General features: G+C 35.0%; 1 protein-coding gene across 6 annotated transcripts in view; it reads right to left on the bottom strand.

The window, feature by feature from the left end:
* Positions 1-17,211, bottom strand: part of LOC111044266 (adenylate cyclase type 8) — a 510,898-nt gene that overhangs the window by 212,827 nt on the left and 280,860 nt on the right. For 2 of the 6 annotated variants that reach the window (XM_039439658.1, XM_039439659.1), the window contains exon 5: positions 13,365-13,491. The exons of the other annotated variants lie outside the window; for them this stretch is intronic. In XM_039439658.1, the coding sequence (XP_039295592.1) occupies positions 13,365-13,491 (127 nt within the window). The remainder of the gene's footprint in view (positions 1-13,364; positions 13,492-17,211) is intronic. 6 annotated transcript variants of the gene reach the window in all.

Raw genomic sequence — 17,211 nt, 5'->3', positions numbered from 1 at the left:
CAAATAGATTGGCCTAAAATATCGGCTCACAAATAGAACATTTAAAATCGAACAAGAAATTTTCACAAATAGGTCTTTGGTAACTATAAAAAAAGAGATCTACACGGTAAGGATTTCAAAAGGGAAGTGCTCTTTTCTCTAAGCTTTTAGGCTAGACCTTGCTTCTCGGAATCTCAATGTAATAATTTGCATAAAAATTTGCCATTGGTAGAACGCTTGTGACGTAAACATGACGTCAGTGGCAAGTAGTAGAATACAATTCCTTTAATTACAATAATAATTTAATTTATGTAATTCTTAAAACTGCTTAATCTTATAGACATAGTTCCTCTCATACAATGTACATGTGCTAGTGTAACTGATAAGGCAGGGTTGGTGTCTGATAATAGATTAACATGTGTTGCTTTCAAACGATCACCGTCTTGGTGCTATTTCTATGCACTGTGATTGGTTAGACCTACCAAAGAGATTTAATTACCATGTGGTTCAGTTGAATTAATTATTAATAAATTAATATTCTTGTACAATTTTTATTAGGTTTGAGATTATTATAATTAATTTCTGCCATTTTATCAATAATAGAATTTCATGCTATGACCTATTTAGTTACAATAAGACCTGACGCATAATACAATTTCTTAAATAATAAATAATTTCAACAATAATACATACATTTTATTTTTTATTTTGAAATTCTTGATCCTTTATTGATAGTTTTATAATTTTTAGAGATGATATTTTACCTTGCATGAAAACCGGTATGATATTTGACAATGCTTTGAATCAGTCAGCTGCGTTCGAACTGTTTTAAAAACATCTGATCGATAGTAAACAAGTGTAACCTCAAAATCAGTGAGCGATTCATAAATAATTTGTGCTTTATTCGCAAAATAATTATAATTTTATTGAATAATTTTCCTAGAAAATATTCAGTACAGAACGGTACTCTTATCTAATATACAGTTATTGATAAGTAAGCTTTATCGCTCGGTCGCTAACTATTCATTTAGCAAATTCTTTCATTTTAAAAGGTAATCACAATTTTTCTCTCTTCTCATGAGATCTATTTGAAAAATTCATCACAATAGGTATTCAACAGTAATTCAATAGTAAACAGGTATTTCTCGTTCCTCTCTCTCGCACCTATTTAGTTTAAATAATGAAATTAACGTTTTGGTAGAGAGTTAGTGGGGAGGATATTTTTAATATTCTTTCCGAAGAATGGACATTGATATGTCCAAAGCTCCGCCAATTTATGTAGATGCATAACAATATAATTATTATCTATAGTTATTATATTACAAATTGCGTTTTCATATCATATACAGTTCATAATTATTTTCTTAGTCTATATCATGTAAATTCATCTATAATTTTGCTGTATTGTAAGCTATTGTATATAAGTGTATAAGACAGTATATATTGTAATCTACATAAATAAAGTACTCAATCAATCAATCACCTCTCTTCCTCATCTCTTTCTTCAACACTCTTCTTTCAAATATCCTTTTTTATTTTCTCATTCTCAGTCTCTTTTCTCTTCTTCCTCCCCACTTACTCCTCTCTCACCTCTCTTTGTAATCTCTTTCTCCTCTTTTCCCTCAACTCTTCTCTTCCTTCTCTCTTTCTTCAAGTATCTTGTGTCTTTCTCGGTTCCTCTATTTTGTCATCTTTATTCATTCTTTTCATCGTCATCTATCATATTTCAATCATCACCTCCTTCTACCAAGATTCTTGTTAACATTTAACGTATTCTGCTATGTCATCTTTTTGTGGTCTCATTTTTTTCTCACAAATCACCTTTTCTCGTTCCTTAATCTCTAAAATGAATTCATTCAACCAATCAATTGATTATTCCTGAATCAGTTTATAGTAACTGTAGTGCATATGGGCGTAGAGAAAAAATTGCTTCTGATTGGTTTTCGTGAAATTAATCACGGTTAAAATTTGATCGACTTTTATACAACCGGGCCTTAGACCATTGATCTCACAGTATGAGAGATTGTTAGAGTATTGTTTATTTGAGGTTCCTTTTATAATCTCCCCTCATCTAAATACTTCGTTTGAGGTTCCTTCGAGTATGTGCATAAATAAATAGCATGCGAAGATATATCCCATGGTATAAGGCGTTTATGTTTCAAATTTCACTGTTAACACAAGCCGATTTTCCTAGTAGTTGTTTTTAGAGAAGCTATGTGACGCAGGTAGTCTCCAATACTGAGCCGTTCTTACACTCTTGCACTCCCAACAAAACAGTAATAATAGACAGTGGTCAATGGTAATCGGCTTGAGACAACAAAAATCGGCTTGAAATTTGCAACATAAACGCCCTATACCTTGGGATATCTTCTCATGCTATCTTTTTTCTATGGAATCACCATAAATTATAAAGTTTCAGCACAAAATGATACTGTATCACTGCAGTATAAACACAATATGATACATTATCATCTCAACTTGATACACAACACCATAATTTGATACAAAACTTCCAAACTTTGAAAAATTTCTACAATATTTATGGGATATCTTCTTATGCTATCTTTCCTCTATGGTAAGACTAGCTTGGAAGTGACAATATTCTACACAAATATATATCAATGCTTACAATTCGAACAATGTTGCCAGATCGAAGTGAATCTCAGACACGAATTTGTGTCACGTACTCAATGTTGCTCAAGCAAAGCGCAACAACAAATTTGTCAGCGAAACGTGACTGCACAACGTGGCAACGTCGGAATACTAATTTCATAAGAGATTATACAAACATTGGTACATTCTTGATCCCATACCAATGCAAAACGTGGCAACGTCGGAATACTAATCTCATAAGAGATTATAATAAGATTATAAACATGGATACATTCTAGGTCCTAGATCAACGTACAATATTTTGGCTCCTGATTTTAGTTTGGGATGAGTTAAGATCAGGTAGTCACAACTCCCCCAAGGGGAGATTCAATTGAAACTGTCTGAATTGAATGAATATAGTGAGGTCCACGTTATAATGGCAGTGTTTGATTAGCAATGGTATTGCTATCCTTGCCTATCATTCAACAAAGTGGATAGCGCTATCTCTTTCTCGCTTTGTTCTGTTGCCAGATCATCTTTTAAACAGTGTAGAATTAATAATCAATTAACAAAATATTTTATCTTAATTATGAAAATTCATTATGAAATTTTAGAAAAATATAATTTCTTGCTTTATTGATTATTTTATATGAGAATGAACAGTTAATATTTTATCAATAAACCTGTATCAGCTACCGTCTATAGAAGGCATTGACAAGACAGAGGATCAGCTACGTTGTTCTCCTATCTTTCTCCTCTGCCATTATAACGTGGACCTCACCATGAGAAGGTGTATTGATGTTATCCATGAGGTGAACTGTCAGAATAAGTTAAATTTGTAAAATAATTTATGTTTCTGATAAGGAATGCTTATGGAAAAATGTAAATAACACTCTATCGTGAGGTCCACGTTGTAATGGAAGTGGAGAAAGATGGGAGGAAAGCGTTACCGATTCTCTGCCTTGCCACTACCCTCTATAGAGGATAGAATGACATCAGTGTATCTGATAAATTAGTAACTGTTCATTCATCTCTGAATTAATCAATTGTATCTTATTCGTCAAGGATATTTATTTTTCAATGATTGAATAATGTATTCCCATGATTGTGATTAATCATTTTGATAAATATATTTCTACATTGTTTAAAACGATCTGGGAACTTTGTGGAGCTTGAGAAGGATAGCGCTATCTGCTTTATCGAATGATAGACAAGGATAACAACATCAATGTTAATCAAATACTATCATTATAATAGGGACCTCACTATATTTATTGTGTCACAGAAATCATCAATCAAATATTCATCCTTTCAAAATTGACATCAACATGATATTATTATGTCTTCTTTGTTGTTCAACACAGCAATTCTGTATTTTGAATATTCCGCCAGCTGTGGGCGTGTCTTGGATTAGCCAATAGCAGAGCAGCCCTGCCAAGCTGTTTACAGCTCTGCCTTTGACCGAGGCAAACTCCGTTACCTCGGTCAATGACAGAGTCTGACCTTGGTAGGTCAACCAACTACCAATCATATAGCTTCATTCACACTAAATATTATACTGCTCTATATATTTGTAGCTCCATTCATGAAATATATTCTGCTGCTCTATATTTTTCAGCTTCCAGTTTGCAATAGAGATTCGTTGATAATAACGTAACACCCAAGAAAATGAACGATATGAATAGTGTCAAATTTAATGCTATTCAAATTACGATAAGACAAGAGTCTTGCATCTATTTCATCTACAATGTAAAAACCTGTATCTATATCATTTCCACAGCAACACTGAAAATGAGAACAATTTTACAGGAATGAAAGATTATCAGGTCATACTACACCAATTGGTTTGATTCATAAATGAACTGAATATATCATATCAATTTATTGTTCAGATATTCAATTCACATTAATTCATCTTCATATCAATTCATGAATCCTCAGTTGATACTAAGCAAAATTCATGGATATTATAGCTTCATGCAATACTAGACACTCATTGCCGGTTGCACAGCAGCCGGTTAAATTTTAACCGTGATTAATTCCACGAGAACCAACCAGAAAAGCCTTCTTTTCAAAAGCGCCTTCTCTGATTAGTTTTCATGGAATTAATCACGGTTAAAATTTAACCGGCTGTTGTGCAACCGGTCTTAAGAATTAGTGTTCAAATTATTTTTTCAATCTTCAAATTATTGTAACCGTTTCCTGGATCGTTAATTCATATCCTATCTTCCCTTCCTCAGCTGTGCCTATCTTCCTACCTTCTTTCACTATCACACACCCTTCCCTCTCAGTTATAACATAGAGAAACAATAGCGTGAGTAGATATCCCATGGTATAGGGAGTTTATGTCGCAACTTTTACTGTTATCTCAAGCCAATTACTGTCGATTATTGTCAATTTTTACTGTTTTTTTTTGGGATGAGAGTGTATGAACGGCACAATTTGAGAGACTACCAGCGTCACACAGCTTCACGGGAAAGAACTACGTGAACTATTGTCTTGAGATAACAGTAAAAGCTGCGACATAAACGCCCTATACCATGGGATATCTACTTATGCTATCGTTCTCTATGGTTATACCTTACCTTACCAGTTATTACATGGGATACCATAGTTGGCCAGGTATCCCCCCCCCTCTTTCTTGCAGCACACATCATTTTAGCAATATTGTATTTTAATGTGTTAAAATATCATTGTTACTGTTAATGTTATTTGTATATGGCCTTTACTCATTGTATTTTTGTGTGTTGTGAAAAAATTGAAATTGAAATATTGTAATGTACATGATTGAAAAATTCTAGTCTTGACTCAGATCGAACTGAGTAATCTATACTATTCAATGGAGTATGAATGAATGTGGCATACAATTTTATTCATGCTGCAACATATAAGCTTCCTATCTAGCTATTCATCCATGAAACCATTCAAATCCACATGATCTCTTCATTGTAAGCACCTTCATTGATAACAACTATCATTCAACTATATCCCCACGCATTTGCCGATTTATCAGTGTTGGATGCAAATCCTCTCTATAGTAAAATTTACATTGACCGGGTTAGGATTGGTTGAATGAGGGGCATTGATAAAATTCATGAATTGATGATGATAGTTTACAGTGAATCCAACTGTAGTATTATGATATTGTTTGAGATTACGAGTAGTTTGTGTATCAAAGGTGGATCTGAAATGGCTTCAAGTTTGAGATCAAAGCATGCGGGCTCACAGGTATTACATTGAATGGGGAACTACGATTATATTTGTGAGTAATTGCTGATAGTTTTCAGTGTATTCAACTGCAGCATTATGATATTGTTTGAGATTACGAGCAGTTTGTTTATCAAAGGTGGATCTGGAATGGCTTTGAAGTTGAGATTAGAGCATACTGGTTCACAGGTGGTATTAAATTAGAGAGAGACTATAAAAGAGGAGAAGAGAGGAGAATAGAAAGATAAGGAGATAAAAGACAAAGAAGAGAAGAAAGACGAAGAAGAGAAGAGGATGAAGCAGAGAACGAGATGGAGGGATTGATTGATTGATTGATTGAGTACTTTATGTAGATTACAATATATACCGGCTTATACACTTATATACAATAGCTTACAATACAGCAAAATTATAGATGAATTTACATAATATAGACTAAGAAAATAATTATTGAACTGTATATGATATGAAAAAGCAATTTGTATAATAACTATAGATAATTATATTGTCATGCATCTACATAAATTGGCGGAGCTTTGGACATATCAATGTCCATTCTTCGGAAGGAATATTAAAAATATCCTCCCCACTAACTCTCTACCAAAGGGAGAGAGAGAGAGGAATTAGAATAGAAAATTCAGAGTGGGAAATTAGAATAATTATGGTTTCATCATTGACGTATGTTGAAACAACTATCTCATAGTGTACAAGGTATTAATTGAAGGAGTATTGAACGATCTAAAGATGTATCAAATGCTATTAAGGTGCGTACAGATTTACGCGCCGCGAACACAAGCAATTCACTTCTAATCAGCTGATGCCAAGCTTTTTTATATCTGTATCTTACCGTTTCTGTACAAATACAGATATAATCAGCTGATGAAAGGGAAATTCGCGTGTTCGCGGCGCGTGAATCTGTACGCACATTTAGAATTACGATAGAACGAGTATTGTGTCGAAATAGATCAGCGGTGTGTCAACAGAGAATTGTCAATTCTTGGATAGGGAGGAAGCAAGAGGAGAATAGGTAGAGAGGAGAGGGAAAAAAGAGGCAGAAGGAGAGCAAGAAGGGAAAATTACATTGGTGATCTGTATTCATGTAAGTTAATAGTTATTTGTGCAACTAGTGCGCAAAGTGACAGTTTGCTGCACCGGAAGAAACGTTTACGCCCGAGCTGTAGGCGAGGGCGGAATGGTTTCTTGAGTGCAGCAGAGGAACTTTGCGCACGTATTTCATACAGTTTTTCCTACAGTTACCATTGAATATGAAAAGTGGGTAATTATGGGTAAAATTGCCTGAAATCCATCAAATGTATGTCTGTGTAATTTTATTTATTAATTTTATTAATAAATAAAATAGAATGTAGTATGTGTGCTTGAATGGCGGCTGTGTGGTGTGTAATGTGGCTGTCATCCACCACACTCCACCACCCTCAAGACTCTTATAACGTGCACCACCACACTATACCACAGTTACCAACTTCATTTTGATTTTGCTGCACTGGTGCTCCATATAACCTACTAACTATTTTGCGTTGCCATGTTGCAAATCTGGAGTGCAGAAAAATTTGTGCCGCACTAGAGCGGAAAAGTGATTCTTTGCGTTCTGTAATCAGTGCAGCAATGGCCACTTTTCAACGTAACTGTAGGAAAAATATAATGCGGCTTATACACTAATTCATAATATTGATGATAGTATTGGGAGGAAAGGAGAGCGAAGAGGGGAAGAAGAAGGAGGAGAAGGAAGAGAAGAACGAAGAGAAGAAGAAGAAGACGAAGAAGAAGAACGAAGAGAAGAAGAAAGAGGAGAAGGAGAAAGTGAAGAAGAAGAGGAAGAAGAAGAAGGAGGAAGAGGAGGAGAGGAAAAGGAAAATGAGAGGGAAGAAGGAGCATTAGAGAGTTGTGTATGACAGAAACTGACAAATGAAATAAGCAGAGGATAATAATTGATTAGGTGAGAGGAAGGGAAGCACTAAACGGTGCAAGAAAGATGGTGGACTGAGAGGAACGATATGAATCGTGTGATGAATGAAGATTAAAAGGGATAAAGAGAAGTGATGAAGAAGCAGTGGAGAAGTAGGAGAAGCAAATCACCCTTATCGAAATGAGGAGGAAGAAGAAGAAGAAGAAGAAGAAGAAGAAGAAGAAGAAGAAGAAGAAGAAGAAGAAGAAGAAGAAGAAGAAGAAGAAGAAGAAGAAGAAGAAGAAGAAGAAGAAGAAGAAGAGAAGAAGAAGAAGAAGAAGAAGAGAAGAAGAAGAAGAAGAAGAAGAAGAAGAAGAAGAAGAAGAAGAAGAAGAAAGAAGAAGAAGAAGAAGAAGAGAGAAGAAGAAGAAGAAGAGAAGAAGAAGAAGAAGAAGAAGAAGGAAGAAGAAGAAGAGAAGAAGAAGAAGAAGAAGAAGAAGAAGAAGAAGAAGAAGAAGGAGAAGAAGAAGAAGAAGAAGAAGAGAAGAAGAAGAAGAAGAAGAAGAAGAAGAAGAAGAGAAGAAGAAGAAGAGAAGAAGAAGAAGAAGAAGAAGAAGAAGAAGAAGAAGAAGAAGAAGAAGTGGGTAGGTAGAAGAGAACAAATCGCTTATCAAACTAAAGCCAGTGTTGAAAGCCCCGGCGACATCAAAGCAATATTAGACTCTGGCACAAAGATAATGTACTGTACTGAATTTCTAACCTGTCAACATAGGGGATAACACAGGCGATTGCTGGACAAGAGAGAGAGGGTTGGAGAGAGAGTAAGAGTGAGTGAGGAAGAGATAGAATATTAGAAAGAAAGAGAATGTGGAATAATATATAGCGCGTAATCTCTACTGAGATTGAGAGTTTGAGAGAGAATTTCAGGTAGAAATCAAGCAAGAGTAGATGGTAAAGAAAGGAAGAGAGAGAATTATGGAGGAGAGAGAGGGAGGTGAATGGAATAAGAGAGAGAAAGAGACAATGAGAGCGTCAGAAAGAGATCGAATAATATCGGTAGAGAGGAGAAGAATATAGATAGTGCTTGGAAGGGATTGAGATTGACAGTTAGAGATTAATTGATTGATTGATTGAGTACTTTATTTATGTAGATTACAATATATACTGGCTTATACACTTATATACAATAGCTTACAATACAGCAAAATTATTGATGAATTTACAAAAAATAAATTAAGAAATAATTACTGAGCTGTATATAATATGGAAAAAAAACAATTTGTAATAACTATAGATAAAATAGATAATATTGTTATGCATCTACATAAATTGGCGGAGCTTTGGACATATCAATGTCCATTCTTCGGAAAGAATATTCGAAGTATTCTTCCCACTAACTCTCTACCAAAAAAGCAGAGAGAGAGAGAGAGAATTTAAGATTTAAATAGAGGAAGAGTGTGAAAGGTGGAGAGAGAAAGAATGAGTGAGAGAGAGAGTTCAAGAGAGAAAAATAGCTTTAGTGTTAGTGTGATAGGTAGAGAGAGAAAGAGTTCAAGAGACCGATAGAGCAAGAGTGTGCAGGCATTGAGAGGAAGAGAGAGTGTGAGCGAGAAAGAAGGAGAAAGAGTGAGAGTCAGAAAGAGACATAAAAAGAGAGAGAGAGAGAATGTGGAATATAGATAGTGCGTGGAAGGTACTGTTATTGAAAGTGATAGAAGTAGATGGAATAAGAGAGAGAGAGAGTGACAATGAGAGAGTCAGAAAGAGATAGAATAAGATAGATAAAGAGGAAGAAGAATATAGATAGTGCTTGGAAGGGATTGAGATTGACAGTTAGAGATTAATTGATTGATTGATTGAGTACTTTATTTATGTAGATTACAATATATACTGGCTTATACACTTATATACAATAGCTTACAATACAGCAAAATTATTGATGAATTTACAAAAAATAAATTAAGAAATAATTACTGAGCTGTATATAATATGGAAAAAAAACAATTTGTAATAACTATAGATAAAATAGATAATATTGTTATGCATCTACATAAATTGGCGGAGCTTTGGACATATCAATGTCCATTCTTCGGAAAGAATATTCGAAGTATTCTTCCCACTAACTCTCTACCAAAAAAGCAGAGAGAGAGAGAGAGAATTTAAGATTTAAATAGAGGAAGAGTGTGAAAGGTGGAGAGAGAAAGAATGAGTGAGAGAGAGAGTTCAAGAGAGAAAAATAGCTTTAGTGTTAGTGTGATAGGTAGAGAGAGAAAGAGTTCAAGAGACCGATAGAGCAAGAGTGTGCAGGCATTGAGAGGAAGAGAGAGTGTGAGCGAGAAAGAAGGAGAAAGAGTGAGAGTCAGAAAGAGACATAAAAAGAGAGAGAGAGAGAATGTGGAATATAGATAGTGCGTGGAAGGTACTGTTATTGAAAGTGATAGAAGTAGATGGAATAAGAGAGAGAAAGAGACAATGAGAGAGTCAGAAAGAGATAGAATAAGATAGATAAAGAGGAGAAGAATATAGATAGTGCTTGGAAGGGATTGAGATTGACAGTTAGTGTGAGAGAGAGAATTTAAGAGAGAAATAGAGGAAGAGTGTGAACGGTAGAGAGAGAAAGAGTTCAAGAGACCGATAGAGCAAGAGTGTGTAGGCATTGAGAGGAAGAGAGAGTGTGAGCGAGAAAGAAGGAGAAAGAGTGAGAGAGTGCTTGATACTACTTGGAGATTGAGTTTGTGATAGGATAAGTGGAAGAGAGTGAGTGAGAGTCTGTGTGTGTGTGTGTGTGTGTGTGTGAGATAGATTTGAATTGAAGCGTTTATCCTGCGCTATCTGACTTTGTTGTTTGCTGAGGTGTTATTAATTGGTATTATTGCAGAGCTGAAACATAATTTGAAATTGGAAAGGTCAGATATATGAGATATGAGGGTTCAACGTGGATTACGAATCCAAAGTGTTTCAGTTTGAATTTTCAAAGGAAATTTGAAATCCAGCTACCCAATGAATACCATTGATTACTATAAGAGAGTAGCCCAGTCACTAGGGCTACAGAAATTATTGAAAGATTGGAGCACAATAAATGTTATCAAGTATGGACCTAATAGTATGAAGCTCATAGTATATTTCGCACCTAGAGCAGAAAATTAGATTTTTCCGGCTCGAAATCGGTTTTCAAGTCCGAGGCTGTAGGCCGAGGACTAGAAAAGAATGATAGCCGGAAAAACATTTTTGCCCATGGTACGAACGATATTTTTCGCCACACTACAGGTATTGCTGACAAAATAAATAAAGAATACAAAAAAAAGAATACTTGTTATCGTACCTATCTCTTGATTTTAGTGGTGGAAGATTTGCAGTCAGGATTTCAGATTCTTTTAAAATTTCACTTGGGATATCACGGGCGTCGTCATCTTCAAGCAATTTTGAAAATTTGGAATGCGCTAATCAACAATAAATAAATAAAAATGGTTGCAAAGTGAATGCTGAAATAATTTGATTCGAAACTCGAACTGAAATCATGGCGACTTTGATGAAGAAAGTCGACACTCGCCCGATCTAGCAGATAACTTATCAACTACGGCCAAGCGGCTGGAAAGAGAACACTTTCTGGCCTAGACCGGAAAAAAAACCTGTTTCTTACGTCAGACAACAGTCGTCTGCAAACAAGGTATTTCAGATCTACGTAGGGACTGGAAAACATCTGCTTTCTGTGCAGTGTGGCGAAAAAGAATATTCAATAACTTTTGGGGCCGGTTTCCGAGCTCGGGATTTAGCTAAGTTCTAGATTTCAAACAGCTGGAGTCAGAAAATTGGCTTTCCGAAACGGGGCGTAGTTGCAGTCCACGTCCAAATTTAAATATCGGGGCAACGAGCTTCGCTCGTTATTTATTTATTGATAAACAGAACACAATTCTCTAAAATGATTGGGGAAGGATTAACAGGCACAGCCCAAAACTGTTTCTTCCCCGAATTTTGATTTATACACTATAAATGGTCCAAAAAGTAGGGTATGTTCCATACACTTGAATTCAGGTCCAATTTTTAGTCCAAACATTTGAAAACAGAAAAGTTATAATTTAGATTGTTTATAAACCAAATTGAATAACAAAATAAAACTCACTAATTACTTAGAACTGTAAAATAATTATTAACTTTGTAAATTATGATATATACTCTAATTTAGAATGATATACCATGTCATGTCAAAAAAATCAGATTATTTTGATCAAGTCGATTAAAAGTTAATATTTCTCGTGAGATAAGCTGATTGATTGCAAATAGTTAAACAGCTAAACATAATTTTCTCTCTCTCCCACATCTTCTGTTATCGTCAGATGACGAAATTATTATCTATTTTTCAAAGGATGAATAAATATTATCCTTTGCATGTCCATCAGCTAGTTTTCCCAGGGATGAGACTTAGTGTGATCGAATTTTTATATCATAAACCTACTATGTTCCAAATTTTGTGAAATTCGTTAGAGCCGTTTTCGAGATCCGTTGAACATAATACTTAGTATATTTCGCACCTAGAGCAGAAAATGAGATTTTTCTGGCTCGAAATCGGTTTTCAAGTCCGAGGCCGTAGGCCGAGGTCTAGAAAAGATTGAGAGCCGGAAAAACATTTTTGCCCGTGGTGCGAACGAAATTTTTTGCCACACACAAAAATAAACAATTTATATATGAGAATAGTTGTTCACTAAGCACTTCCGAAAGCAGAAGTGGAAGGTGATAGCTCTAGCAAATCTGAGGTAATCTGAATATCAGGAAATTGTCCAAGTATTTTCATTTTTTATTCTGATTTGTCTAAATAACCTAAAAGATGATGTTTAATTATTGAATGAAAAAGACTAAGAGATTGTCAAATTGTCAAATGTTTAATTACGTATGTGGGAGGTTGAGTTTATACTTCTTTATTCTTCCAAATGACAATAAGATGAAATGATTATAAATGTTTTAATTATTGAATAATGAACACAAATGATGAAAAGTTTTTTGATCACTTTTCTTAGTTCCATGTTAGCGGCTGGAAAGGGTACTCTTTCAGGCCTAGGCCGGAAAGAAACCTGTTCTGACGTCAGACGAGAGTCGTCTGCAAACAATGTCTTTCAGATCTATGTAGGGACTGGAAAACAGCTGCTTTCTGTGCAGTGTGGCGAAAATAAACAAATATACAAATATATGTACAGAAATTGCTCGCTTAATTCAATAGTATTTCGGAAAACTAGATAGTTGATCACAGAGAGAAAATCGTGTAAAGTCTCAGACATTTTGAATTATTAGAATGAGATGATATTATTATCATATCAAAATTTTTGAATAAGATAATATTATTATAATGTTTTAATTATTGAATAATGAACACAAATAATGAAAAGTTTTTTGATCACCTTTCTTAGTTCCATGTTAGCGGCTGGAAAGGGTACTGAAACCTATTCTGACGTCAGACGAGAGTCGTCAAGTTTGATAGAGTTTGTATCATTGAATGTTTCATCTCGTCAAGGGAAAACTCGAAGGAAACTCAAACAAACAATAATTGGTCAAAGAAGTATATAAATAGTGAAGTGAAGCTATCTAAGTAACCTCAAATAAACAATAGTCTAAGAAACATAGGCCTACAGTATGAGGAGATCAAGATATAAAGGTTATGATGAAATGTTGTAAGTCAGTTGTACCAACTTACCAATATCGAAATCATCAAGATCTCCAGGAGAGTCCCCTTCCAAGCTACACGTATCTGCAGTGTTACCACACACTGTCCCATCTTTGGCTGTTGTATCACTTGTTGGAGACGTGTGGTTTGATGGTATCTGAAACCAACAATTACAATTTATTTTCAACTTTTTACTGGGACTAATCATGAGTTTTCATCAAGAGGGGCTTCTACTATAATCTTAATACTATGTACAGTAAGGCTCAACTTACACTTACGCGCCTCCGGTTGAGAAGAGACTCGACTCTAGTAGAGAGAATGGGCCATATGAATGAAGTTGAGCATTTGCTTATACTTCTAAAATATGGAGCATTTGCTTCATTTAATATGAATAAACGTGAGCAAAACATTTTGCTCACGCTCATCGAAAAAATAGTTTGAGTATTTGCTCAAAAGTAAAAGCTTACACTCAAAATTGTATGAATAAACTAGAGCATTTGCTGAACTTTTTAAGCAAATGCTTCAAAGAAGGTGAGTCTAGTCTATAGCAGCTTATAACCTCCTGCTCGTAGTAAAATGGCTCAACTAATTCGTATACGAGATACGATCACAACCAATAGTTGAGAACTGTAAAACTCTTTTTAGATTCAACCATGATATATATCACCATTATTCCTACAAAAGATAGCTAGCTACCTTTTATCAAGATAGCCATCACAAAATAGGAAATAGGCAGTAAAGAAGATGAGAGTGTAGACGATTAAGAATAATTACTTTGTAATTCGACTGAATCTCAAGCCACTAATTATAGCCGACTGATTACTCGTTGCCATCGCTCAAACTACTTAGTTTTGCTGGTAACGCCAATGATAATATTATAATCGATTTTTAAATGGAAAATATTTTAATTTTAAGTTTTTGCAATTTATTGTATATGAAAATTTTTATATTTTTCACATTTGTAAAGTTTGTTTAATGATTTTGGCAATAAATATTTCTTTATTCTTTATTCTTTATTCTTATTCTTTATTATAAGAAGGGCTATTGATATCATAAGAATATGCTGAAGATTATTATAGAGATTACATTTTTTCACGCCATTATTTCAAAATTCTAAACGCAACTAACCTAAAATAGAAAACAGAGCAGACGACGCAAACACAAGCGGTGCCTCTTACTTGCATATTTAGCGCTTCCGTGAGCTATAAAAGCAAACTAAGGCTACAAAAGCGAATCAGCTGATGAAAAATCTTCAAAATACGTGAGCATTTGCTCCAGAGTTCAGGAGTATAAGCAAAGAATACAAATATAGCAGTTCATTATAGAAGTTTTCTCTGCTATAAGGTACAGCTGATACATAAAAAATGAGCAAATGCTTTTGCTTCTACCGTTTGCTCATGAGCAAAACCTTATGCGCCATGGTCTTGTTCATGAGCATTTTCTCTGGTTTTATTCATATGGGCCAATGTGTTTTGAAATGGTGACGTCGCGGAGACTGGAATCGACTGGTCTGAGTGTCACCATTTGGAAACACATGCTCTCCACTAGAGTCGAGTCTCTTCTCGACCTGAGTCGCCTAAGTGTGTCTCCGCGACTTTGAAACGACATAAGACAAGGTATGGTTCGCATGGTAATAAGTAATCCATGGCTTTGCAACTGTATGGCAATGGCTACGCAAATAATCAAACTATATAATATACTCAAACTACATAAAATACTCAAACTATATAAAATACTCAAACTATATAAAATACTCAAACTATAAAAAATACTCAAATACATGGACTATAGTGAGGTCCACGTTATAATGGCAGTACGGTGTTTGATTTACATTGTTGTTGCTATCCTAGTCTATCATTCGACGCAGCAGATAGCGCTATTCTCTTCCAGCTCCGCGAAGTTTACAGATTGTTCTTCAACGATGTAGAAATATAATTAATTAACAAAATACTCCATCTCAATTATTAAAATTAATCATTAAATCATTGAGAAATATATTTCCTTGACAAATAAAATAAAGTCAATTGACCGAGCGAAGTGAGATCTAAGATTCAAGTCGATGGTTTGGCATTTCTCTTAATGTTTAAATGTTTGAATGTTTAAATGTTAATATGTTTAAATGTTAATATGTTTATATGTTTATATGTTTTTATGTTGCGCATTTACAGAGAAACGCGGTAATAGATTTTCATGGAATTTGACAGGTATGTTCCTTTTTTTATTACAAAGTTTATACGTATATACAAGGTTTTTTGGAAATTTTGCATTTTAAGGATAATATGAAAGGAGAAAGGAGCCTCCTTCATACGCCAATATTAGAGTAAAAATCAATCTATACAATTATTCATCATAAATCAGCTGACAAGTGATTACAAAGATGTGTGGAGAAGCCAGTCTATTGCTGTATTTCCATAAGGTCCATAGTTTCAATCAGGTACTTGTGGATGAGAATACTGCGTGAGGTCTACTGTTCACAGAACTACTAGTTATTTTCAACAAGAATAAACATTTAATATTACATCGGATGTACCAGTATAAGCTATAGTCTATAGAAGACAGTGACAAGGCAGGAAATCAGCGTTCTCCTATCTTTCTCCACTGTCATTTTAATGTTGACCTCATCATACCAGGGGTATATTGAATAAGTGATTCATCTCTCAACAGAAGTGATATATCTCTATGGAGATAGATTGAAGAGTAGGCCAACAATCAATATTCAATAAATGTGAATTGAATATGGTGCTATGCAGTAAGAGAGGCTGTATGGCTGTGGGAAGAGGAGGGAATATATACGGCAGTTGATTAGAATAACAAATTACTATGCTCAACGGAATATAGGTCGGCCGCCATCCATTCAACACTGCATACATGAATGCAATGGAACAAAATAAGGGTGGTGAGAGAGAATGAGTGAGAGAGAGGTTGATGAGGAGAAAGATGAAGAAGAAGAAGGATAAAAAGAAGAAGAGGAAAAAGAAGAAGAAGAAGAGGGAATGTGAAAGAGGGAACGGAGAAAGTGAGGAGAGTGGAATGCAGAGAGGAAGGGAAACTGTGAAGAATTTTGAGAAGAAGAAGGTGATGGTGAAGAGGAGGAATAAGAAAAGGAAGAAGAAAATAAGAAGCGGAAGAAGAGTAGGGGAGGAGGAGGAGGAGGAAAAGAAGAAGAAGAAGAAGGGAAAGAAGAAGAAAAAGTAGAAATGGAGGAGGAAGATGAGAGCGAAGGAAGAGGAAGAGAAAGACGAGTAGAAGGAAAAAAGAAAGAGGAGGAGAAGGAAATTGGTAGGGATGAATATTATTGGGGATGTGGAGAAGAGTAGATGATGTGAAGGACATAGAAGAACAACAATAAATGAAGATGAAGATGAGGTGGAGAAGAAGACAGCAATAACAGAAGAAGAAAGAAATGTAGGAGACGAGGAAAGAGGCAAAGAGGGTGGAATAGGCGAATAAGAGGAAAAAGCGAAAGGAGGGGAAAGAGGAAGAGGAGAAATGAATGGAAATGGGGAAGAGAGAAACAAAGGATAATGCGAAAGACGAAGGAATGATAACAAGAAACAAAATATTTCAATAGTCTAAAGAGGACAGGTGAAAGAAGAAATTGGAAAACAATTTTAAATTTTTGTTCTTTGGGATGTAAGAATGAAGGAGAAAGAAGAAGATATCGAAAAGAGAGTAAGAGAAAGGACGAAAGGGAATGGAGTAGAATAAAACGAGAGAAAGAGAAGCGAATACAGGAGAGAGAGAAAGCGAAAGAGGAAATGGGAGAATGGGGATGAGTGAGGTTGAAATATATGGGATGCTGTGACTGAGGCGTGAGACCTATTTCAATATTATCAATTGTGATTGATTTTCATTGCATATTGCTATCTCCGCTTCG

This window comes from Nilaparvata lugens, chromosome 13, assembly GCF_014356525.2.
Source record: "Nilaparvata lugens isolate BPH chromosome 13, ASM1435652v1, whole genome shotgun sequence".
Classification (NCBI taxonomy): domain Eukaryota; kingdom Metazoa; phylum Arthropoda; class Insecta; order Hemiptera; family Delphacidae; genus Nilaparvata; species Nilaparvata lugens.
This window is presented reverse-complemented; position numbering and strand designations above follow the sequence as displayed.